The 26,015-nt window shown below is 39.8% G+C and overlaps 1 protein-coding gene across 1 annotated transcript; it reads left to right on the top strand.

Annotated features, from left to right (window-relative positions):
• Positions 1 to 9,311: 9,311 nt before the first annotated feature.
• On the top strand, positions 9,312 to 25,899 carry mkln1 (muskelin 1, intracellular mediator containing kelch motifs). The gene is made up of 18 exons (XM_079455039.1): positions 9,312 to 9,466; positions 11,494 to 11,563; positions 13,029 to 13,171; positions 13,304 to 13,392; positions 13,988 to 14,097; positions 14,595 to 14,787; positions 15,690 to 15,767; positions 16,015 to 16,080; positions 16,583 to 16,695; positions 17,333 to 17,545; positions 17,671 to 17,892; positions 18,040 to 18,169; positions 19,988 to 20,135; positions 21,242 to 21,356; positions 22,589 to 22,728; positions 23,283 to 23,385; positions 23,499 to 23,553; positions 23,660 to 25,899. The coding sequence occupies exons 1-18, from the start codon at positions 9,387 to 9,389 to the stop codon at positions 23,779 to 23,781; spliced, it is 2,190 nt and encodes a 729-aa protein (XP_079311165.1). The 5' UTR covers positions 9,312 to 9,386; the 3' UTR covers positions 23,782 to 25,899.
• The last annotated feature ends 116 nt before the right edge of the window (positions 25,900 to 26,015 follow it).

The following is a 26,015-nucleotide window of genomic DNA, read 5'->3' as shown; positions in this document are numbered from 1 at the left end:
GCTAAGGGATTCCGGGTGGTTGCTAGAGTGTTGCTATGCGGTTGCTAGGGATACTTTGAGTGGCTAGCCTCGTGTCTCTATTAGATTCCGGTCAATGGATGTGACTCATCCGTTCTTGAAAGTAAATATGTGGGATTTTACTTTTAACGTGAAACAAATGCAGTACAAGTAAATAAAAAAGGAGGAAGGGTTAGAGGTCATAATAGTGTGGTTCTCTGTGTGGCCCTATTTGTGCATGTCTGCATGTGAGCGTATGTCCTGATCTCACTGTTTGTAGAGGGAAATGTTTGCATTTATCACGCCTTTGCATGGGAGTATGTTTGACACGGCTAATATGTGTGTGTTTGCATATGCACACACGTGCCTGCATGTACTGTACAGTAGAACGAGTTCAGTGGCGTGAGCATTTCCGGGCTTATGTCTACCCACGCTAAAGAAAGATCTGGAAGTCTAACAAGGCCTCTCCATCGGCCTCGATTCAACCTTCTTTCCGTGTCTGACAAATCAACGGTATTCTGCCCATCAAGCCTTACTTGAGCATGTTAAAACTGATCTCAGGTCAGTAATGGGGGAAATTGTTTCATATGATAGGATTTCCTGTTCCAATTTTCGAACAATCCTCAAAATAATTATGTTAATTCCGAATATGAATTTCTAATCGATAGCGATTAAAAGCTCATGCCCAAACATTACAGATATGATGCCAAACGTTGCGTGACACTGCAAAAACATTCACTGGGTAAACATGGGATTCATGATAAGATAAACAATCACTGCCAAGGGCACAAAAGCTGAAGAGGCTTTTAGACATAAAACTTGTGTTTACAAGCCACTAGAGGGAGGCAGGTGCGCCCCATGCACCAAAGCCATTGTTAATACTGCTTGGTCATGCCAATCTAATCTTTGGCCCATGATGCCATAAGATGTGTTTATTTAAGCTGATGTTACAGCACCATATGGGTGGATGTTAGACAATCTGGACCGTGTTTAAAATTTCAGGCTGACGGCGATTAAGCGATAAAACTCATGCACGGATCAGATAATAATTAGAGCGCGGATTCATGTTTGTGGGACAACAAAAGCAAGCAAATGTAATGCAAAAACGGATTGAAGGACGTGTTACAACAAGATAGCGATAACACCCTGAGCGACTTTAGATGTTTAGATAAGTTTAGTACTTTATTGACCCCACAACATTACGTTTAAGTTAATAGGCTACATTGTCTGCCAATTTTATGATGTGTGTGTCAGACTCGGTCCTCTTTCTGTGTTTCTTATCGAGAACTCTTCAGGGTAAATCAGTGATCTGGCTAAATATGGCAGCCATGCTTAGTCCATTTTTATCGCATGTAGGCCAGTCAGGCACACAGGAGAAGAAAGAGAGACAGAAAGAGGTAGTGAATCTAATCCATAGGTCAGCATACCGAGATAATGATATCTGTTTGGCTGATTGTATGTGAATCTGACAAAAGTAAAAGGAGAAAGAAATCCTAAAGGTAAAAGACCATTCTTTTTTTTTGCATTGTGAAAAACGAATACAAATTCTGTCATTATTTACAAATAGCTGTATTTTGTTTACTTTAAATGTTTGTTTATGTAAGATTCAGCCTTAAAAACATAACTCACTGTCTATGCCTCTCACCCACTTCTTTTTAAAACAAACCCTGAACAGAAGTGCCTTTAGGGAAATAATTCCATCATCCCAACGTGTCATTTTTAATTACGCAAGATCTTAACAAGTTAGAAAAAAATCACACTTTACCAGTCATTATATAAGCATTCGCAAACAGATGTACTGACGAAGCTCAGTTATTGTGCTTTGTTTTAGTTCAGATATGGAACCGAATAAAATGCTTGCTGTGCAAACCTTTGATTTTGATAAGAAAATATTTATTTATACAACGTGAACCAAACTAAAATTATTTGCGATATAGGGAAACTATTTGTACAGATTCAGTACATCCAGTATACAAACCCTTACGTCTAAATGACATTCTGGTCAGTGGTTATATCTTTGGGTTCATTCTTCAAAGTATATCTTTGGCAATTTTGTTGTTAATGAGAGTACAGAAATGAAATAAGAAGGAAAGGTTAAAGCTGGCCATATTTGTGAGTGTGTGTAGCCATGTGGGCGTATGTCCTCTTGTATGCCCTGCTTTCGCTGTTTGTGAAAGGAGATGTCTACATTTATTACGCCTCTGCGTAAATCATATATACAAATTAAACTTTAGCGAGTCGGTCACATTCAAATAAATACATTTAGGGGGGAAAAAACACGGCTATTGCCTGCATCTCTTCTCTTGTTGTTAGCTCATAGTATGAGTCAGCAGTTTATGTGCCTGTTTAGCCTGACTGAAGACATTTTTTTGTACAAATTACGGAAAGACATCTGAACGAGACAGCCTGACGTATACAGTAAGTGCCAGAGGTAATGAGAAGGAAAACTGTAGCGTTTTATAACTCGGCATATGCTAGATGAATAAAAGCATCTTAAAGGACTGTAAGAAAAATAGAAAGTGAGGGAGAGAGATGACCCGGTTGAATTGACCTGATTTGTTCTTGCTCCAAACGGCTCTTGATTCCTATTAAACAAACACTTGGCATTGGTTCTTTTATTTGTGGGAAAACAAGTCGATAATGTACCACCAAGGACGTTTCTTTACTCGCCAACGAAGAACTTTGTTAAGGGTCCCGCCTGTAGCGGCATAATTGTTTTCAGAATTTACCGGAATTGACCAAACAACTTCTGTCCAACAAGAAAACAGTCCGGTGCAAAGTGACTCATTATCATCATTACATGACTGACTGGTTCCAGGAAGTCACCTAACTTGGGATTTCTTACTCACATTGTTTTCTTCATTGACGGAAACTCCAGAGTAAGAAATAAGAGCAGTTCTGGGTGGACAGAAGCGTGGGTTTCTTGATGCAACTATAAATGAATGTGATCCTGTAACGTTAAAATGTTCCTGTCACAGTTTACACTGACGGAGAGGCTTCTTCTGCAATGATTTCTGCATAAGAAACATCTTGTCCTCTGGGCGCCGGCAGAATCAAAGCATTTTTGTCAACCGCTGCCAAGTCGTGCTTGTGTCTATACTCTGTGAAAATGTATCCTCTTTATGCTGGTCACTTTGAAAGCCAAACCACGGGCGACACTCCAACTCTCTCTCACACAAACACGCTCAGACCCCATCCTGGTAGATGGATGGGTTTTTAGTAGGGCGAAACACGGCGCCTATGGAGAGTTGCTCTTTGTCCACGGCACCCTGAGTGAGATATGAGTTCACATTAGGCAGCGGAGAGCTCTGGCAGGGTCCATGCCAGCTTTGGTTGCCCGGGCGCATTCCTCTCCCATTCAACACGTTGGGAACCAGGAACTCGTGGCACAAATATCGGCCATCTCTGTACTCTCCCTGCCAACCTGAGAAGCCCTGGGAAGAGAGGAGGGTTCTCTCACAAAGCCAGGTTTGAGTAAAGGCTTTTAAACTACAAGTACCAGCGGTCTAGTGTTTTTCTCTAACACAAAGGGGCATTTAGTGCTTTGAATATTATAAACGGTTGTGGGTTAACGGGACGGCTTTGAATGTTTGGAGTCTGTGAGGCAAGATGAAAGAGTTGATGAGTTTGGCTATTATTTAGTGAGAATGTTTAAGGGCTGCACGCCAAGGTTGAATTTAAACATAGATATCACATGTCATTTGCAACTTCATTTTGGTTGGGGACGAGCACATTTATGCCATTGCATGTGTCCACATTTACTCAGTGAGTAAATACTCTGCAAATGCAGTAAACCGTTTGGTGCTCCATGCTAATACCATACATTACATGTGGTATAAATAAAGATGTTGATTTAAAAATAGCATTCACATTTAATTGGCTGAACACAAATGAATTACATTCATCTGAAATTCAGAATTGAAGTGCGTTATCCACTTTCTGTCTCAGCTTTTCACATCTCAATAGGTTTGATAGCATTTTTCCTCACTAGAGTCGTGTTGACCTTTTTATTCTTTTCTTGATCCGTCCCGTTTCCCTCCCTGTCTCGCTGTTCAGGGTAATGGCGGCAGCCACTGCCTCTGTGTGCCTGCGTCATCACTCACTTCCCCTCCCGTCCACGGCTGGATGTAAACACACGCAGCAACATGGGAGCAGCATATCATGACCACACACCCCACAGCGGAAATGCAGGTTTCACAGCTGAACTAAAGACCAGCATGAATCACACAAGAACAAATCCCCGATCGTGCACACACACGCACGCCACTGAATATCGCTGCACGCTAATTCAAACCTCCCGTGCTAATTCAACATGACATGTACACAGATGCCTCCCTGCACGCCAACAGCGATGGCATGTTAACACTCAAACACGTTAACACTGCAGCAAACACACTACAGAGGGCTCTTATAAATCGAGTCGTACTCATCAGGAAATGAAACGCACATGCTGCTGTTTTTCTAGTCTGTTCTTCAGAACTGTGCATTTAAACTGGCTTCCAGTAAAATGTTTGCACTAGCAGTGTGCCACAGTTGACTCGTGAAAAGAGGAAGCCGATGAACATCAGTCCGACAGGGATTAATTGCTTTTTTATGGGACGTGGCATCCTGCTCGTGAATTTGCATGGTCTTTTACTGTCTGGACGAGTTTTTGAGAGGCAGTCGGATAGGATTTTTAAAAGTGATAGACCAAAGAAGCTGATCTGACTTCTTGAGATGTCGAATCAGCTCTTCAGATTTTGTGGTCTGCATTTTCATCAGTAAACTCTATATACCGTGGCTGATGACGCACAACATGATGTCTGTTTGTTTTTGGCGGGCAGGAACACACGTTCGCAAAAACACACGTCCAAGCCGCTCCCATGCGTCAGCGGGCCATGGTTCATTTCAAATGCCATGTTAATCTTATTGTTTTCCTCTATGTAGTGAGTAAATGTGCCTTGTTAATTCACTCCAGAGTGGAAATAACTTCTTACAGCACACTGATCCCATTAACACTCAACCAGAACAACATGACCTCGACTTAGATTTTCCCTATTCGCTTGAGCCCGTCTTATAAGCGCTCTCCTTATTGGGGAATGTTTACAAGGTAACAGAGTCGTAACAAACCCTAAAAATCCAATCGTATTGAATCAAGTGACTTGCAACTCTGAGACATCGAGTCAAGTGATTTGACATCCAGCCAACGGGTTTCCAAGCCAACATAAACTGGAGCGGAAGCTAGACTTTTGGCTAAAGGACAGAGGGTTTGGTCTGCCAGTTGTGATGCATTTTATAAGATCAAAATCTAGATCGTGTCCTCTGATCTTTAAAACATTAAAGCATTTGTGTTCTTTGAAAGTCTGGGTAATGTAAAGGGTGATCCAGATCCACAGAACTGAGCTATTATTTACTTTTTCAGTACAATTCTCTTTTCTTACAGCTATTAAAGGTGTTTTGATGACTCATGATTGGCAGAATCAACGTCATCAATCCTCTTAACACGCCCTTTACCTGAGTGGTTGCTTAGCGACCTACTTTATGACAACCCGTTTCGTCCGGTAGCCTATACGTCACTGATAATAAATGATTTCCGTTCTTCCCGAGCCGTACGTGACAACAATGTAGTGGCGTCGCACGTTATTATGCCCACGGATTGTAATATTCTTTCAAGTTTGGATCCACGATGTCTATTTATTTTCACAATAAGAAGAGGCGCACTCGCGTGCAATGTCCAGAAATCACTTGTAAAGAAAATAAGCTCGAGCTTATCTATCACGGAGATGTTGCTTTTATCAGCTTTAAAAATAAAATGACATTTGTTTATATGTAAACACCGTGCGTACGTTCTTTACAGGACAAGAAAACGCACGACTTTATATTTCCTATGTGAGGACGCGCAAAATCCATTATAAAATAATAACATGTTACAAGCTCACATGTAAACACATTTGAACACAACGAATCACATTAAAATGAGTTTTTAAAAATCCCAGTCTTACTTGTTTCTCAGAGACATCCAGCCGGCTGTGTTCTGCGAAGTTTTGCTTCATCGTCGAAGCGCCTGTTCCGCTTTAACTTGCGTAATGATGATGGTGACGATGGTACCGAGATAACAGCGCAAGTTCAGAAAGTGCTCAAGGCTTTACATCTCTAACGACCCCTTTCGAGTTTCTATGAGCTTTATAAAATATAAGCACCTCCATATATTCATTTCGTCGTTAAACGAAGTCGATTCTATGTACGCATGTAACGTACTGCAACTGCGCACTTACAAATGTTGCTCTGACAGAAGTACACACTTTCAGCGTGGAGGTTTTTAAATAAGACGTCATCCGAATGCCACAATAAACGCAGTACTACAGATTGATATCCACAGTTTACCTACAATTTGGGATTTTAATCTGCGCAACAGAGCCCGGAATGCGGACGTTGGCAGAGTCTGAACATAATGTCAATGAACATGTGACACATAATCAAATCAAATATCTACTCTTAGCAACAAAACATACGCATAAATTGTAAAGTATGTATTATTATACACACTTACTTAAAAGATGTTGCTCGATCCATAACTCGGAGCGCGTTTCAGCAACGCGATGAGTTTGCGATTTCAGTGTGTTATTCTTCACATAAATAAGCCGTAGGCCTATATAACTTCACGCACGCAGTTAGGATGTGCGCACACGGGCATTTAGATGCGTTCTCTTGAAATCTTCGCTCGCATCGATAAGAAGTGCGTAGGTTACTGCGCGGTAGCAGGTGCAATCCGGTCCGCGCAACGAAACCCGTACTACTGCTCCTATAGCTCGAAGTCTGATGCGTGAAATGGGGCGTTTACCGGACGGCTGCGTTGCTTTACGGTCTTATTTTGTAGTCATGGACACACGCGTAGCCTTTCTGTTCGCTCTTTCATTATATCGTGTCCATCATGTGACAGTGCCGCCTCCCTCAACGGGGAAACTTAAAGAGACCTCCTCCTGATGTATCCCTTTCGAATAACGTCCCGGGTGGGACACGCAGTCTATAGGGGTTTAACACCGTTCGTTGTAGATGTTTGGCAACATGCTGTCAAACATTCAGACACTTTTAAAAAAGCAGCTAAAATGTCCATGACTGGTGTGTGGCCCTAACCAAAAAAGTGATGTACTGTACTATAAAACCATAACCCCAACCTCAAATGGCCCAAAGGTAGGGGTCAGTGTGTTTGTAAATTAGTAAAATATTTATGCATAATTCTTCACTTATGCTTTGAATATGTAGTTATAGAATTGGGAAAGAATAGGTCGGGGAAAAGGTTGGAAAAAAACAGGTCTGTACTGTGGACCACAACATTTTTACAAAGCATCATTTTAACACATCACATAAGACTACGTAAAAACATATGCAAGACTTCACAGAATACGGATAACTTTGTCGCTCACTGCCATCTCTGTGTCAATATACTTGGAACAATATAAGGGGATATTAATGTGTGAAGTAAATGTTGTAAAGACTACATTATTTAATATGTAGAATAAACATAACGAGGAGGTTTAAAATGACTGTAAAGTGAAAGAGGATACAGAGAAAATGTACGGATTCTACTAAACAATGGACGGATTCCTACTGGCACTGAAGATGATGCGCTTGACGTGGTTGGTCGGAGTTTGCTTATGGCACCGACCACACCACTGGTCCATGATGTATGTAAAACAACATTCACATTTATAAAACACTTCACTAAACAGTAAATTTACAATAATTTACATATTTATTTTTAGAATTTGTAATATTTTACATAAAAATATATAACAACTAATACAATAGATGATGATATATATCCCTCTATCCAACATTTTGCTTTAATTCTGTATTACAGCCTTATACTTTTTGAAATTCCTGCTCTTTTGTCACATTTTCTTTGAGGGTCTTATTTGTCCAGCCGCATTCATTTGAAAACAATTTTACTAGCTTATGTTTTTCTTGGAGGATGTAATAAATATTTAAAAAATAAAATGACTTATTGTCCTATATGGATGTAAAATGGAAATTTAAGCTCCCCCACCCTTTCTGTAAAACAAGTTTGCTACCTCATTGTGCACGTTTAAACAAATTACGACACACAAATTGTCCCCAGCCATTTACGGTAAATTAAAAGAGCTCTTGCCAAGATCTGGCCATGCACTTAGCAGAAATGACTTTATCTCTCATTTCTTACATCAGCTTGTTTCCAGTAAACGACAGCATCACCAAGCTTTCAGGTAGAAAGTTTTTTTCTAGAAGGACATTGTGTTCTTCAGTGGTCACAGAAAAGGTATCTATCTATCTATCTATCTATCTATCTATCTATCTATCTATCTATCTATCTATCTATCTATCTATCTATCTATATCTATCCATGTCTAATAAAAGACCCCCAATGTACAGAATCAGAGAGGATTACAGATCACTCAAACAATAAAGTACCTCTGCCCATCCAACCCTTGCATTTGCTCCCTGGCAATAACCATGGGATCGCACCCTAGGCAGGATACATGGCCTTTTCTCATGCTTGGAGAGTAGTCACATTTGCTTATGTCAAGAATAGCCTACTTTCAGGCTTAGCTGCAGTAAATTTGCTCTGTGCCTTATTGTAATGATTAATGACTCTTTCAAAGCCGGATGATTCATTTAAAGCAGTGTTATCTAGGTCTTATAAAAATATTTAGGTGATTGAGGAGAGGGACAATTTGTGCTCTACAGCAACCCTACATAATGAGCTCAAAATTCCTTCAGTTGCATGCAAAATACTTTGTTACAGCTTACTTTTAGAAATATTTGTGGACTAGTAGAATATTTGTGTTTATTTTTAGAACAAGAATTAATAAATGATTTCTTATTTCATAATGACTTAAGGGGCAAGTTGCAAATAAAACAGTATCAACATCATAATCAACAGAATAAAACGTTATGTGGTAAAAAAGCAGTGTGATTGATGAAGATATTGTTTATATTTTCTAAAAAGTAAACATCAAAAACAATAATATGCCTATGGTAATAATAATACTTTATTTATTATATTATGTTACATTACATTGTATTAAACGTTTTGTAGTAAAGAAAGCAGTGTAATTGATGAAGATATTGTTTATATTTTCTAAAAAGTAAACATCAAAAACAATAATATGCCTATGGTAATAATAATACTTTATTTATTATATTATATTACATTACATTGTATTAAACGTTTTGTAGTAAAGAAAGCAGTGTAATTGATGAAGATATTGTTTATATTTTCTAATCAGTAGACTATTTAATTCACATCTTCCAGTGGCACCTTAAGACTGCATCTCTGTGTGTGTGTATATGGGAGTGTAATATGTAAATATAGGCAACGTGAGCGTGTGCGTGTGCGTGTGCGCGCGCGCGTGTGTTGTTCTCGCATCAAGATGGCGGTGGCTCCTGTCAGCGGAGTGCTCTCCTACAGTGTTTATAAATGGAGTTCGTACTCCTCTACATATTTACCCGAGTGAGTAACGCACACCAAACGCTCATGTCATGTGCCTTTATATTTTACATACAAGTACAAGTTTTATCATACAACCATTAGAGAGTTTTTAAAGCAAGTGCGTGGCTTTAACAAACGGGCCGGGGCACAGCAGACGGATACAGAGACATGCAGTAGCAGTAATGGATAAATTGTAAGCAACACAACAGTAGGATTCTCCAAACACACGCATTTATGGACATCTAAATGCGCAGTTATTCTAAAATAGCACTGAACGTGGCGCCAACCTGTGTAAATATCCTGATGATAGTCGTGTTAGCACTTCATTTAGCTTATGCTAAGCTAGTTACTAGGAAGAAACGCTTAAAACACAAAGTGTGTTTTATTTTACACGTCGTAATACAGGTTGTTATCATTTTAACAGCCTGACAGTTGTTGTCTTGTACTGCATATTGTTGTTAAATTCAAAAAACAAATAATAACAGAAGCGATTAGCTAGCTAGGTCCGTGGCTGGGTTGCTAGTGGAGTAAATTAACTACATAGGGAGGATTTCTATTGTTTTACTTTTCTTAGACGTCTTTGTGAAATACAACTCATTTAAACGATTGGACTGTATTAATGTGTATAAATGCACGAAGATGCTACGGCGGGACATGCTTGAAAAGTCTGGGAATAGGACACCCACAAGATCATGCTATTTTTATCCTCTCTTTTATTTATCTGGTATTGTGGCAGAGCCTACCAAAAAGTGTAACCATAATACCTTGTTGGCGTTTTTATGTTTTGCACAGAATGTGTTGACACTGAGCTGTCTGCATAAAACTTCACGTGAAGTCAAAAGCTGGTGTGAGGGTTGACAGCTCGCTTGGTTTTTGAAACAGCTAACGTTAATGATTTGGTTAATTGTGGCGAAACACAATTTTAAGCATGTGATTTGTTTCCTGTCCTTTTATAATAAATAATGCAAAATAATGCAATTGTGAGAGACAAGTAACATTTTGCCTTAAAGAGTAAATATTTTGTGAGTCTCGAACAACAAGTTTATGAACATGCACAGTGTAAAATCACTTTAATTTTCAAATAATAGGCAGTTATTATTGACAGACTCTCAGATTATTCATTCGGCGATACATCTGTCTAATTCCCTCCTTTCTGTCCGCCTACTCTGATTGGTCATATAGTCTAGGCTGCTGTAATTGGTCTACCGCGTGCAATGTCGCAAATGGGGAATTACGTGGAGTGACGCAAATCCGACCTGGAACCGAAATTAGAATTACAGACGACTCGTTCGCACACTCCATGATGCAAATCACTGCATGATATGTAATTTAAGGGACATTGTAATATTTACTCTTTAAGTGCATATATGCAAGCAAACAAAGAAAATGTATACTTCGAATGTGCTGTTGTTTTTCCAAATGTAAATGGAATTTGGCAAAGAAGGCACGCATTACTACAGGCCCATATACAAATTAAATATTTTATATAGAGATCAAGGGATGTAACAATATTATCGATATCGTGTTATTGTAATAGCAATGTGTTCTTGGTCACATGACTGTATGAAACGATAGGTCTTCGGGCCTAACATAGAGAATGTTGTCCAAAATAATAGATGTTGCCTAAAGGTCCATCATTTTTTTTTCATAAAATTTCATATTTTATGAAATACTACCATTTCATACTATAACTCGTACCGCAAAGCAACAGTTATGATTATAGGATAAATAATAAAGGATCCTTATGGCACTTTTACAAGTCATCATTGATCATTTTAAATATTGCAATAAATATCCTGCCGTGGACTTTATACAAAGTTATTATTAGATTTTTTTTAACGTTACATCAGAACAGAACTGGAAGGATTAAGTAATTTACCACACAATGGTGTATCATTCAACTGTATTTTTGTAATAACATTTTATATTTTCACCTAAATTATTTCATAGATATAAGGAAAGTAGATCAACCACAATTTGGAGCAGGACTATGAGAAAGTGAAACGTATTGCTGTATCACTTATCTACTTTGTAATATTTGCTTGCAGGAATATTTTAGTGGATAAACCTAATGATCAGTCTTCCAGGTGGTCATCAGAGAGCAACTATCCTCCACAGGTAATATTTTGCTCATTTTGTCTGTGGACATTAATTCGTCATTAGAGAGTTTTTTTTCGTCTCAAGCTTTCATGTAGTGACGTTTCATTTTTTAAAAAGCTAATGGGCTTTAGTCATGATGTCATAGCCTGTGCCTAATCGATTGAAGGTCATATTAGAGGCACGGTTGTTCACAACCAAAATACTTTATTTGTTAAAATCTTTGTTGCGAAAGATCAAGAGTCTTCAGAATGTTTGCAAAAACATAATCTGTCAATTATAAATGTGTATGTAGACACAGACAAAAATCTCTACATGCTCCAGTGTTGATTTCCTTGTGTTTTTCTTCCTTCATTCATTTTAGTGTACAGTTTTTAGACCGATTACTGAGGTATGTTTTGTAATTTTGTGGGTTGAAATGTTCATTCATGGACAGTGTGAATTTCTTTCATGTTATTTTGGAAAAGAGGAAGCCTCTGTTCTTTGCTGGCCCCGTGGCACAGACCAAGCAGCGCAGAAAGACTTGTGGTTAGGCAATAATGAAATCGAAAGTGCATGTTGGCGGTACAGTAGCACGCAACCTCAACTTCTAACCTCCAACCCAAACTCAAAGGCTTTTGTTTTCACATTTGTGTCCTTCTACTCTTGTCCTTTCATTGATCAAAAGAGCAAAAGTACAGTCATCCCCGCAGAGACAAGAAGTTCACGAAAACTGCGTTCTAGTCAGTTCCTGTCATTAGCCTGCACATTTCCTCCCAGAGGAAAATCCATGTGAGCACTTAACATGTTGTAAATCATAATGTAACAGAAAAATGCAATAAATATGACACATACAGTAGGATAGATGGTCTAAATGTTGTAAAGAATTTTTCAACGAGGCCGTAGCAGTGCCAGTAATCAGTCAACCATTTCTAACCCTGCCAGCCGCTTTTGTTCAGCAATTCTAAACTGGCACTGTCACAGACTGGTCGGTCTGTCATTTACGTCAGAAATAATAGAATTGTTTTAAAGAAGTCATTGGAAATAAATTATTACTCCGTCCTGTACAACTCAAAACAAAATTTGACGTCCAACTTCTTAGAGAAGAACTTCTTCTTCATTCAGCCACGTGAGACGGAGGATAACTGGTCTGTGATGCCCTTAGATGTCCGGGGCTGCACGCGTGGCACAATGGGCGGTTCAGCGTGTGCCTACCCGTGAACCCCGCTCGTGATCGGCACCGGGGATTTGCAACTATTTCCCACGAACAAGGAATTCTCAGTTTGCGCGGTTCACGAGCCCGCGTAGATTAAGTCCCTGCCCGACTTAAACCTCTAGATAGTCAAGTTCGATCATCTTCTCGACATCTAAGGCCTGTTATCGCTCTGTCTCGCATGGCTGAACGCCACTTGTCTCTCTAAGAAGCTGGATGCCGATGTTGATTTATTTTGGTAAAAATCGAAACTGTGATATTGATGCTACTATTTAAATGTTTTCTTCCACCTAGTACTTAATCTTAAAACTGGAGAGACCAGCTATTGTCCTGAACATCACCTACGGCAAGTACGAGAAAACCCATGTGTGCAACCTTAAGAAGTTCAAGGTGTTTGGAGGCATGAGCGAAGAAAACATGACAGAACTGTTGTCCAGGTGAGATCGGATGGAAAACGACATTTACTCAGGCATTAAAAGATGGTCTGTTGTTTCACATGGGGAATTTGTGGGAAATTGGCTTCTTGTAATGTCATGAGGTCACTTACCGTGTTTCTGATCTAATCCTAGTGGCCTTAAGAATGACTTTAACAAGGAGACATTCACGCTAAAGCACAAGATCGATGAGCAGATGTTTCCCTGCAGATTCATTAAAATAGGTGAGTGTTTACAGCACGAGGGAGCCAAAGTGATCTCACACGCTGACACATCAGCCATCACATGATTTCAAAAGAAGACGACGATCTTTGTGAATGCGTTTGAATGACTCTGCAAATCTTTGACAGAACAAATAAGTGCTTGTTCTGAACTGTTTCAAAAGGGCTTTTTTCAAATCACGTAACGCCCAAGTTGATCAGACCCACTGTTAAACACAATTAATCTTATGAGTTGTTTTAGACATAGAGTGCTATTGCATGTACTTGGACTGATTTAATTTATAAAAACGTAATGTAAATACTTTAAGTGATATTCTTGTCTATTTCGCCCATTTACGTGATACAGTTCCATTTCAATGCTTTAAGCACTTTGTTAAAGTAGATTGTTGGTGGTTAGTATGTGTAGATCAACTGATGGATTATAAACAGCAAGGTTTGTTTTCCAGGAAATTCATGTATTGTAAAGTCTGAATGCATTTAAGTGCATTGGAAAAAGCATCTGTCGATTGTATAATGTTCAATAGAAACCATGTAGTATTTCAGAACTTCACAGTTGAATTGTAGTGAATTGACTCCTGTGTTTTGTTTTGTTACACAGTACCTCTGATGTCATGGGGGCCCAGCTTTAACTTCAGCATATGGTACATTGAGTTACGCGGGATAGAAGATCCAGATGTTGTCCAGCCCTGCCTTAACTGGTACAGCAAGGTGAGTCATCTCCTGTCATGCACCATCAGCTGTTTTAATTAGGGGAGACCCATTGTTATGTCTAGGTCATATCATCCTTAAGTATTATAAGTTAAAGAAATCTGACCTGATGTGAATACATTTTTAATTCAATGATTTAAAAAAGAGAGAGCAAAGAAAGTTTCATTGTGAGAAAATCCAGGGATTAAAACGCTTGCTTTTCAGGCCATTCTTATCAATCATGCCGTCAACGTATTATATTTCCCTTTCATCCTGAAACAAAAGAGTCTGTAAATAAAAGAAGCGATATAGGATAAATAATGGAATATGACGATTCCAGAATGTTGGTTTTGTAAACTGCGTCATTGACTCTGCACGTCATAACCATTTTGCATGTTTTTTAATTGCCGAGCTGTGTTAGTTATAACAAATCAGTTTTTTATAGTATCCATTCGCACAGTTTCACACAGAAACGTGGTTTGAAAGCACATTAGAGCAAATGTCTGTCATCTGAACAGTACCGTGAACAGGAGGCCATCCGTCTGTGCCTGAAACACTTCCGGCAACACAACTACACAGAAGCCTTTGAGTCCCTGCAAAAGAAAACACGGATCGCCCTGGAGCACCCCATGCTCACACACCTTCACGAGCGCCTGGTTCTCAGAGGAGACTTCGATGCCTGCGAGGAGCTCATAGACAAATCCGTGAGAGGTACGTCTCCCCGTGTCACATGGGCATGCTCATATACTGCCAGTAGAAGAATGTGTTATAAGGTCCGGGACTGTTGTTTAATTAACTGTTATCCAAAGTTGTGCTTGTACATTTTCAGGCAATGATCTGTCTTACAGCAGGCTGTTCTTCAATAATAAAAAAATATTGTTCAAATAAATCAGAGACTGAGCTTTAGTTCCTCATGCATTATCTCTATAAAAATAGTGATTTTCAGTGGCTTAGCTGGAAATATAGACATTCTGGTGATTGCTGCTATGCTTGCTGGAAAAATGGATTTCATTAGAAAGTTGGGTAAATGCTGTGATTTCCATATATATGTTGGCAATGTAAAGCCTTCACGGAAACTGTGGCACAAATTCCACACATTGCCGTTTTTTTGCTGGCTTGTTTTCCTGTATTCTATTATATTTTTAAGAGTTTGCCTGAATTATTACATAAAAAGCTAACATTTGGCAATTTCCTATTTCAGAACGTTTTTAGCTACAAAGCTTGTTTAGAGCTGGCAGTCATTATATGGCTGGAGATCTGTGAATGTCTGTACTGAATGTCAATTGCTCTGCTATTAGCAGTCGCTGCATCACCTCGTTGCTCATTTGTGTAAAATTAAGCCAAGACATTCATGCTGCTTAACATCCACAACTTTAGTTGGGAAAAAATACATTGACAGCCGAGGTTCATTTTCACCACTGTCATTTTATGTAGAACTATCAGTAATCCGTATCCTTAAAGTGGTCCCATACTGTTACACATTTAACCAGCCCTGCGCTTCTCTTGGTAGTTGAAAAGTAAACATAATATTTACTAACCAAGTGTAGTTTAGTTGTTTCCCAGAATGCATTATTATCTTAAAATGCACACTTGACTTATCTTCTTTCTTCCAGATGGTTTGTTTAATCAGTACATCAGTCAGCAGGATTATAAACCACGCTGGAGTCAGATCATCCCCAAATGTAACAAAGGTACGAACGCAGCCCACTAAACACAAGAGTCAGCGAGCAGTAGAGGCTGCTGGCTCTCAATCTTATGTGCAGGGAATCCATGCCTGCTGTATTAAATGACTTATTTTCAATGCATGACAGATTGAGGGTTGTATTGATATTTAATCTCTCTCTCCCTCTTTCTGCTGGCTCTGTTCCTGCTTCTTGTTTTTTGTTCCTTACACATGTTCCCACCTTCTCAACTCTGCCTTACACTTCTCTCGTGTAGGTGATGGCGATGATAACAGGCCTGGCATGAGAGGAGGTCATCAAATGGTCATCGATGTTCAGACAGGTATGTTTTACATCAGGCATTTGCAAAGTGTCTCAGTGGGCGTAACTTGTCATCACTGCACCATTTAGCCTGCTCTAGCTTGCATGTAATGGAATGCAATGGAGGCCAGTCGAGGGCTGGTTCAGATGTGTACGTAAACCCGCAAGCGTGTTGTTTTAGCGGGTTACAGGAACAATCGATCCCACAGCCCTCATGTGACCCTCATGCTCAAACTGACCTCCAGTAACCTCCTTCACAGCTGAGCCACGCTCAAAAGCTCAAAACAACTGTCTGCTTATCTCCATGGCGACATCAGCCTCCCAACCCTCAGAACATAGGCTGCGGCTTCATTGAGCTTCCTTTCACGAACGATATTAGGTTTTTATAGTAGCTCGAAAATGCCATAATGCAAATTTTTCTTTAGCCTGCAGTTTCGCATTGACTTTCTCACAAAGTTGTTCAACAACCCACCCACTCGCACTCTCTCTGTGTTTGTCTTTGTTTTCACTGCATTGTCTGGCAGAAACCGTGTATCTGTTTGGAGGATGGGACGGAACACAGGATTTGGCAGACTTCTGGGCCTACAGTGTAAGGGAGAACCAATGGGCCTGTATCTCCAGGGATACAGAGAAAGAGGTAAAATAGAAAGCAAAAGACAAAAGGGAGTTTACAGTAATGACTCTGCTGAATCGCACGAAAATCCCCTGGACTTCGAGTTTCGAATGCTTAGCTTTTTGTGTGAAAGTGCATTGATAGTCTTGCGCATTCTGAAGTTTACTTAAAAAGAGATTGTTGACTCATAGTTGTAATACTTTGAGGATAAGGAAGTAAATGAAATAATTGTCATGGCAAATATGTAGAATAAAAGTTCTCTGTCTCATAGTGCAGTTACGTGACTTTTTCGAGGAATTTATTCGGCAAATGTGTTTTCATCTCCCATTATTCGCATGAATCCTTTTTCGCAAAAATGAAAACCCACCTTAAGCGAGCGTGAAAAATTTTTTGCGAATCAAGGTTTTTTAAATCACTTGTTTCTAATGCAAAACTTCAACATGCGAATAAAACTAGAGTGATGGAAATCTGCTTAATGCGATTTTGGTCATACGACACAAAATATTTATTTAATTTTGAATGACCTAAAAAAATATTTCTAAAATTCTGAAATTTCTAGATTGGATCTTGTGGTTTTTGAGGAGGCTCTTGCCATGTCTGGTCCGCGTGTGTCACCAAAAACTGTAACAGTATTGACATTGATAAGAATCGTTTCTTTTAGAGCGGTCCAAGCGCACGTTCCTGCCACAAGATGTGCATCGACTCGCAACGGAGGCAGATCTACACTCTGGGCCGCTATCTGGACTCCTCCGTCAGGAACAGCAAATCCCTAAAGAGCGACTTCTACTGCTACGACATCAATGGTAACACGTGGACATTGCTCAGTGAGGATACATCCGCTGATGGGGGGCCCAAACTTGTGTTCGACCACCAGGTGGGAGCTTTAAGCAACTTACACAAACCTATATACAGAAGCTACTCAACAACCACAAGCAGTCTCCCTTTTGCTAATGTCACATGAGTTATTCAGTTTTGTGTTTGTCTTGCGTTCTCGCTCAGATGTGCATGGACTCTGAGAAGCACATGATCTACACATTTGGAGGACGCATTCTGACCTGCAATGGCAGCGTGGATGACGGCAGGACGACAGAACCGCAGTTCAGCGGGCTGTACGCGTATCACTGTCAGGCTGGCAACTGGAGTCTGCTCAGAGAAGACTCGTGTAACGCCGGCCCGGAGGACATCCAATCGCGGATCGGACACTGTATGCTCTTCCACACGGTCCGTACCCATAGTAACAACCTGTAAAGCACAATCATTGATGTGGTTTGTCCTGTTCACATGAAGTAAACAGATCTGTGTCACATATGAGCAAAAAAGATTTTGGTGGCAGTGTGAACATATTCAGAGTTCTTTTGCTTCCCACAGAGAAATCGATGCTTGTATGTTTTCGGAGGTCAGAGGTCCAAAACTTACTTGAACGATTTCTTCAGTTACGATGTTGATGGTGACCATGTGGAGATCATCTCAGATGGCACCAAGAAGGACTCAGGCATGGGTATGATGTCTTACTCAAGCTGTACATTTTGAAATCTTGCTAAACTATTTATGTAATATTTTGGGGTACAAAGTAAAGAATGGTTTTACTAATTAGTAAATGTGTTCAATTTACGTGGATCTATTTGGCAGACACGTCACCAAAGTGCGTTCATATGCTATACATTATATACTGTGTCTTCCCTGAAAATTGAGCCAATGACCTTGCTAATACAATGCTTCTCTGATTTATTTGAAGGTACCTAATTTTAGATCTCAAAAACACAGCTGTGATGTATGTTTGTCAGTCATTACGTAATGATGATGAGGAATTTTAAATATGAGAGTGACATCATGCTCTAAAGACAAGTGGGAATTAAGTCACTGCGATCACATATTCTATTGCAGCTTACCATCCAGCAGCTAAACCATTTTGACATCATCTGTCTTCTTGGTACTTATACACCCAAATCTACTGGTTTGGATTGTGAAGATGTATAACTCATGACAACTGTCATCATGAATGACATCTTTAGCAAGTTCTTGAGAAGGGTGCTTTTCTGAAAACAATTTTAATATTTAAAGCTCTCTGCTAGGCTGGAAATTTGCAACATCAAAATACACTAAATGACTATACTTTAGTTATTTAAAACTGTATTTTTACCATTTCTGAAGAATGTTTGAGTTGGGCTGACCTGGGGCTTGCCATGCTGGAGATAATATCATCCACTTGCTTTATCATCCTTACTAGCACAGTGATGATGATAATAATAGTACATGCGCAGGTACGATGTTCTGCAAAAATGCAACCGTAAATGTGAAAGCAGGTTCTCAAAACAGTTCCTGCCCCCTGTAAGAACAAAAAGCAGGGTAAACCGTTCCAATTTGGTGAGATTCTCAGAACCTTCAATGACTTCAAGAGAACTGAGTACTCCGCCCACACACTTGTGGTGATTCGCTTACTTAATACACACTGGATTGATCGCTTGCTCTTGCTACGCATGCACAGTCACGCATAAAATCAAGAATTATAACAAAGCAGACATTGTAAAACGTCTTGTGATGGTAATACAGAAGAATTTGTTGACTGGAGAGATCTTAATATCCACACCCACATAATTTCCCCAAAAATGTTTTCTTCATTTTGTCTATAATCAGTAATGATTGAGGAGATATTGTGCCAGAAAATGTCCTTGAGGAGAGAGAGAGAGAGAGAGAGAGAGAGAGAGAGAGAGAGAAGGTGAACAAGTGCAAAGGGTGTGTGAATCATGAGAGAGAGAGAGATTGTGCAGACACAGGGCAGTGACACACTTCCTGTACCCATAAACAGATTGTGTAAAATCTCAATGGGCGACTTTGACGCAATGAGAGAATATAAAAAGACCTGTGTTCTGTCTGTTATCGCATTAGAGAGAGAGATGTGTGCACGCGATGAAAACAGGAGAGAAAACCGAAAGAGAACAAGAGCTAGAAGGCAGTAGGAAGACAAAAATAAGACTGAACGTCAGACGATCAACGAGGAAGGAAACAGTGCGCCCAATCAGTCTGCTCACAACCAGACCTTAATGTTTAAAACTGCTTTAACTGAATAATACGGAGTGTCTACATTCACTAACTAAAGTAGCTGGCGGGAAACCGAACTGGTGCATGTTATACACTGAATCCACCAATGTTGTCTTGATCACACATTTGCAAATACTCTGAGATTATTAAGACAAGATCGCTAAATAAATAGATTTAAGACACCAAAATTCAACTTGTGTACCATTGGCATCAACACTATATAGGACAATACCTTGTTTATAAAATTGAAGTTTAGATTTGTGTGCTTGTGTTACAGTGCCAATGACAGGGTTCACACAGCGTGCCACCATTGACCCGGAGCTCAATGAGATTCATGTTCTTTCAGGACTCAGCAAAGACAAAGACAAGCGCGAGGAAAATGTACGCAACTCCTTCTGGATCTACGACATCGCACGCAACAACTGGTGCGTAGAGTTCTCATTAACACACTCTTCGACTGTGTAGCATCGCGCGGTGAATACAAATGATTACATTAGAGTTGCATTTGTGCGCTTCGGTCCGAAGGACAACCTCCGTCTGTAATCCACAACGTACCTTCAAGTGCTTAATTCCTAAGGTTTTATATTGCAATGCCTTGCTGGGAAAGGAATAAATCTTTTGAGATGTTATGAAAACTGTTTGGTCCATGCTGAACGAGGCCTTTTTGTTTGTTGTGTTTGCTTTTTTAGTTTATTAAACAGGCAATACGTTGAACCGTGTACACCCACAAATGTACATCATATTTGTAACATAAACAAAACGTGCGTTCTCAGTTCACACACACATGTTCGCATATATCAAATAAAGCCATAGCGAAATAACTCTTATTTCAAAGGGCCCATGTGACCTTCAGAAAGGGAGTTGGTGACCATCGAACAGGAACAGAATGTTTTCTGCTTGCGTGTGGCTCTGGCTGCTAGTGCGAGCGAGTGTGCGTGTATTAAATGTGCTCTGTTCTTCAACAGGGGGAAAAACTCTTTGTTCTTTCTGTACACTAATTGAAGCACTTGGCTTTTAGCTTCCAGAAGATTAGACTGTCAGTGATTCCTTTGGATCTGCTGCCCTGGTTTCTGTCATTTGTTTATATGGCTTGAAAAACAAGCCTCTAGCGAAGAGTCGGTTTAATTTTTTTCAAGGCGAAGTCTAGTCAGGTCAAAGTTTTTGTTTTGAGTATTTGGCTATTCAGTTGGAAATGTTCTCTTCATCTCCATAGTTAATGAACGGGTTACTATGGCAACAAGGATTTGTTTCCTTCGTGCTAAACCAAATATGTCATTGTGTCAAATAATGTTTTGGAATAAAACCAAATGACCTAATAATAAAGAAAAACTAATTTACAGTGCGCACACATTCTTAATAATGTTGAGATTTTATTTAATATTATACTTAATTTTTTCAGTTTTCTTTTCAGGGTCTATCTTTGTAGTTGCAAGCTGCGACAATGTCTTTATGTGGGTTAGGTGCGTGGGTAGTATGCAAGGTCGGTGTGTGCAGAACGTAGCATGAAAACCCTATGTGTGTTTACTTGCAGGTCTTGTGTGTATAAGAATGACCAGGCTGTTAAAGAGAACCCCACCAAGGCCCTGCAGGAAGAGGAACCTTGTCCCCGTTTTGCTCACCAACTAGTCTACGATGAGTTGCACAAGGTAACACCACTTAACTTATGTTTACAATTACATGTTTGGACGATTCTTTTATCCAGCGTGAATTCAAGGTATACATTTTGGAGCTGTAATTGCGTAACTGCAGGTGTTTGGAGGTGTAATTGCGTAACGGCAGGTGTTTTGACCTGTTATTGTGTAACGGCAGGTGTTTCGAGCTGTTATTGCGTAGGTGCAGGTGTTTAGACCTGTTATTGCGTAGGTGCAGGTGTTTGGAGCTGTAATTGCGTAACTGCAGGTGTTTGGGGGTGTAATTGCGTAACGGCAGGTGTTTTGACCTGTTATTGTGTAACGGCAGGTGTTTCGAGCTGTTATTGCGTAGGTGCAGGTGTTTAGACCTGTTATTGCGTAGGTGCAGGTGTTTGGAGCTGTAATTGCGTAACTGCAGGTGTTTGGTGGTGTAATTGCGTAACGGCAGGTGTTTGGAGGTGTAATTGCGTAACGGCAGGTGTTTTGACCTGTTTATTGTGTAACGGCAGGTGTTTCGAGCTGTTATTGCGTAGGTGCAGGTGTTTAGACCTGTTATTGCGTAGGTGCAGGTGTTTGGAGCTGTAATTGCGTAACTGCAGGTGTTTGGAGGTGTAATTGCGTAACGGCAGGTGTTTTGACCTGTTATTGTGTAACGGCAGGTGTTTCGAGCTGTTATTGCGTAGGTGCAGGTGTTTAGACCTGTTATTGCGTAGGTGCAGGTGTTTGGAGCTGTAATTGCGTAACTGCAGGTGTTTGGAGGTGTAATTGCGTAACGGCAGGTGTTTTGACCTGTTTATTGTGTAACGGCAGGTGTTTCGAGCTGTTATTGCGTAGGTGCAGGTGTTTAGACCTGTTATTGCGTAGGTGCAGGTGTTTAGAGCTGTTATTGCGTAACTGTAGGTGTTTGGAGGTGTAATTGCGTAACGGGAGGTGCTTTGACCTGTTATTGCGTAGCTGCAGGTGTTTAGAGCTGTTATTGTGTAGCTGCAGGTGTTTAGAGCTGTTATTGCATAGCTGCAGGTGTTTAGAGCTGTTATTGCGTAGCTGCAGGTGTTTAGAGCTGTTATTGTGTAGCTGCAGGTGTTTAGAGCTGTTATTGCATAGCTGCAGGTGTTTAGAGCTGTTATTGCGTAACTGAAGGTGTTTAGAGCTGTAATTGCGTATACACTCACACACTAACATTGATAAAATGTATTATTATATATTGACACAACCACCACAAAAACTGTGATGTTTGGTTAACACAGGTGCATTACCTTTTTGGTGGAAACCCTGGAAAATCAAGCTCTCCTAAAATGCGGTTGGACGATTTCTGGTCTCTAAAGCTGTGCCGTCCTTCCAAAGAATATTTGCTTCGACACTGCAGATACCTTATTCGCAAATACAGGTACAGGCATACACGAACACACAAGATTATCATCTCTAATCTGCTTTCATTTTAGATTTAGTCTCAGTGTTGTTATTATTCTGACCTCACGGTTCCAAACATTGATTGGCATTTGTGGCCAGAAATAATGTTGACTGAATTGGAAAGTCTGGTCTGTTTAGGTTGAAGCAAAATAAAACTAAAAGATACGCTTTTCTTCCGAATGACGTTAAGCAAAATGTGTTCCATCCTAAATTATCTGTTCCAAATCTGTGCATAAACCTGCCTTTATGCTGCACAGTTTGTCTGGTCTGTATGTAAACTATTAGGGTTCAGCTGTCATGTTATATAATCGCAGTATAATGCAGCATTGCAGCTAGCGATTAAATTACACTAGTAGGTTTCCATTGATTCCTTTTATTTTTGCTCTCTTGGCGCCCTCTGTTGGCTATATATATGGTAACTATATCTAAATATATCTTGTATATTTTATTTTAAGCCTGGAGAATCCTGGGGCACATTTGAAACATGTCATATTATTTGCTTATTACTTGTCTATGTGTGTGTATTTGTAGGTTTGAGGAGAAGGCACAGACCGAGCCCTTGAATGCACTCAAGTATCTACAGAATGATTTATCTCTTACCGTGGACCACTCTGATCCTGATGAGACCAAAGAGGTCAAAACTCCCCTGTGTTCAATCAGGACTCTCATTTTCATGTCTTATTTCGGAACATACAGAATGATTGAGCTATATCAGTAACACTTCCCTGTTGTGTTTGTTTCTTGTAGTTCCAGCTCTTGCCCTCTGCCCTCTTTAAATCCAGCTCAGACTTCATTCCTCTAGGTAAGAGATCTCGAGATCTAAGGAGAACTGGCCTTGTATCACTGCTGTTTAAAATAGATGTTTAAAACAGATTATGGTTTGTCTTGTTTGCTTGTTTTATGCACAGGGTTTTCAGACGTGGATCAGACCTACGCCCAGCGCACGCAGCTCTTCGATACGCTCGTCAATTTCTTTCCTGACAATATGACCCCACCCAAGGGTAACCTTGTTGACCTCATCACCCTGTAGCCACACCCGTCGGTTAGAGCACACCCTCTTTATAGTTCTCAGAGTCCAAAATAGAAGTTATTTTTCTATGTTTTCCACCTGAGGTATGCCATGCCAACCTATCTGTGTTCCTCTTCTACAAATGTAAAACCACTTTACAAATAACTGATGCTTATTTAAAATGCAGAAATATAATTTATTACTCTGGAGTGCCAGGGTTGTGATTTTGTTTTGTGAAGATGTGTCAGATTTTTTAAATCGACATATCTGCCAAGATGCAAACAGACTTATTTTCCTTTTATTTTATGCTTGATTTGATGTTGATTTCATTTGAGTTTTCTCTCTGACAGGTCGAAATATATGTGAATCCGGAACAGTTTACATTGTAATAGGGGTGGATTTGATTTATGAGCGAAGTGTGATCAGCATGAGCTCATTACAGCGTCATTCTTTTAAAAAATCCAGTTCTTATGGTCAAACATGCGTGCGCATAAGACGGTGGAGGAAAACATCAGATCAGCTTCCGAGGTCTGTTCTGTCTAACTCTCGAGGTTCTTAACAGGATCCTAATTTTACATTTACATGTATATTAAATGGAAACCATTCTGATGCAATTGTCCACTCTTTAAACATAATCTAATATCCTGGCTTCTATGTAAACCTGCTGCTGCTACTTGATGTTGTCAATGCGTCAATTCTTTAATAGTGATGAGACATCAAATTCCGAGTTAACCACGAACATTTATAAATAATATATAAACATGTTTAGAGTAAATGTGTCCTACACACATTTAGATGCACAAGAAATGTTTTCCTCTGTATGCGTGCGTATGAAAAGGGTAAATATTGGTTGCAGGTGGTCAGTTGCTGTGTGTTGTTTTGAGTGCATTAAAACGAAATGCATTAGTTTCACCGTTCAACATTTATGACAACATCTTGTACATCACAATCATATCCATTAGCGAATGGATTAGCGACCCTATTTAAGCGAGAAACTGAAGAAGTGGATGAAATGAATTCCACTGAGTTCTATAGAAGTGTAGATTGCTGATTGCATTGACTAAATGTCTACATGCGGCTGCTTTTATCTGATATTTAATATCCATTTCATACTGCAAGGACTGTTCATTTTTCAGTGTGAAACTTACTGGTACCAACTCCACCTTACTGGGACCACCGAAGAGCCCCCTGACTATTTATTGTTAGAATGAATAATGTTATTTTGGTTAGCTTGAGCGTCACCATGAATGTCTTGTTTCATCTCTTTTGTTTGGACGTGCCCTTCATTCCGTATGAACTTTGGGATGTTTTGAATCTCAGACAGATAAAAGTGTATGTTGGACTGCTAGTCGTCTATGTTTTAGATGTGTGCACGCATGTCAGGTCTGAAGTTTGTAAAAACCCAAGAAACTTTGTGCAACATCGGTTTGTTTTGCTTGTCTCACTGTGCACGTCAAGTAATTGTATCGCTCTTAAATTTTCTGTAGTCCCGGCCTCACCCACGCAAAACCAAAGGCTCAAAAAGACCATTGAGGTAGTACGCTGTGCTCATTGTGTCAACCATCCCAACCTCCCTCAATGTCATATTCCAATTCCCTGATATAAGTATTAGCTTTAGCTCCTGCGCAGCGAGGCGTTCGTGGGGGTATACTGTTAACCCAGCAGAGCGTGGAAGTTTGACACCTATGTGATTAAACCATTTGTGATTTATAGGGTTCATTAATGGTGTTGTCATTGCTGGAATGGAGGAATTTTACATTTGTGATCTGGATTTCAGGGCTTTCTTTGCCTTCTGTAGTTAGCGTTGTTTTTGTGCCAGGAAAGAAGTAAAAAAAACTACGATATGGAGTTAAATGGAGGATACACAGAAGGATTGTCATTAACATGAAGGGACTTTCGTTGCACTTAATGCCAAATACGTTTTTGCTTTTGGTGTACATTCTGCAGTGTCAGATTAAATATTTCTTTTCCTCTGTCCTGGAAATTTCATCTCGACGACGCCCTGTGCTCTCGAGCGAGGACGCTGTGAGATGACCGCACTACACTGTGGCTCTCATGAATGTGTAGAACCTATTAAAGAACTGCATTGTATGTAATGTACATAAAGAATAAAGATTGTATTTTGTTCAAGTTTTGTACAAAATCTCCTTTGTCTAAGTCTTCATTTTAACACAAATATTTTATCCACTTGTGTGTTAAAGGTCCAGTGGTGCGTGACAAATGAGTTTCTTCAAATTCTGTGTAGTCACATTGGA

This window comes from Barbatula barbatula (genome assembly GCF_947034865.1).
Source record: "Barbatula barbatula genome assembly, chromosome: 4".
Lineage (NCBI taxonomy): Eukaryota > Metazoa > Chordata > Actinopteri > Cypriniformes > Nemacheilidae > Barbatula > Barbatula barbatula.
This window is presented reverse-complemented; position numbering and strand designations above follow the sequence as displayed.

Coding starts and splice junctions, on each gene's coding strand:
- mkln1 (XM_079455039.1), top strand. CDS start 9,387: ATGGCGGTGGCTCCTGTCAGCGGAGTGCTCTCCTACAGTGTTTATAAA. Junction 9,467..11,493: donor TCCTCTACATATTTACCCGA/GTGAGTAACGCA, acceptor ATTTGCTTGCAG/GAATATTTTAGTGGATAAAC. Junction 20,136..21,241: donor GACATCGCACGCAACAACTG/GTGCGTAGAGTT, acceptor GTTTACTTGCAG/GTCTTGTGTGTATAAGAATG.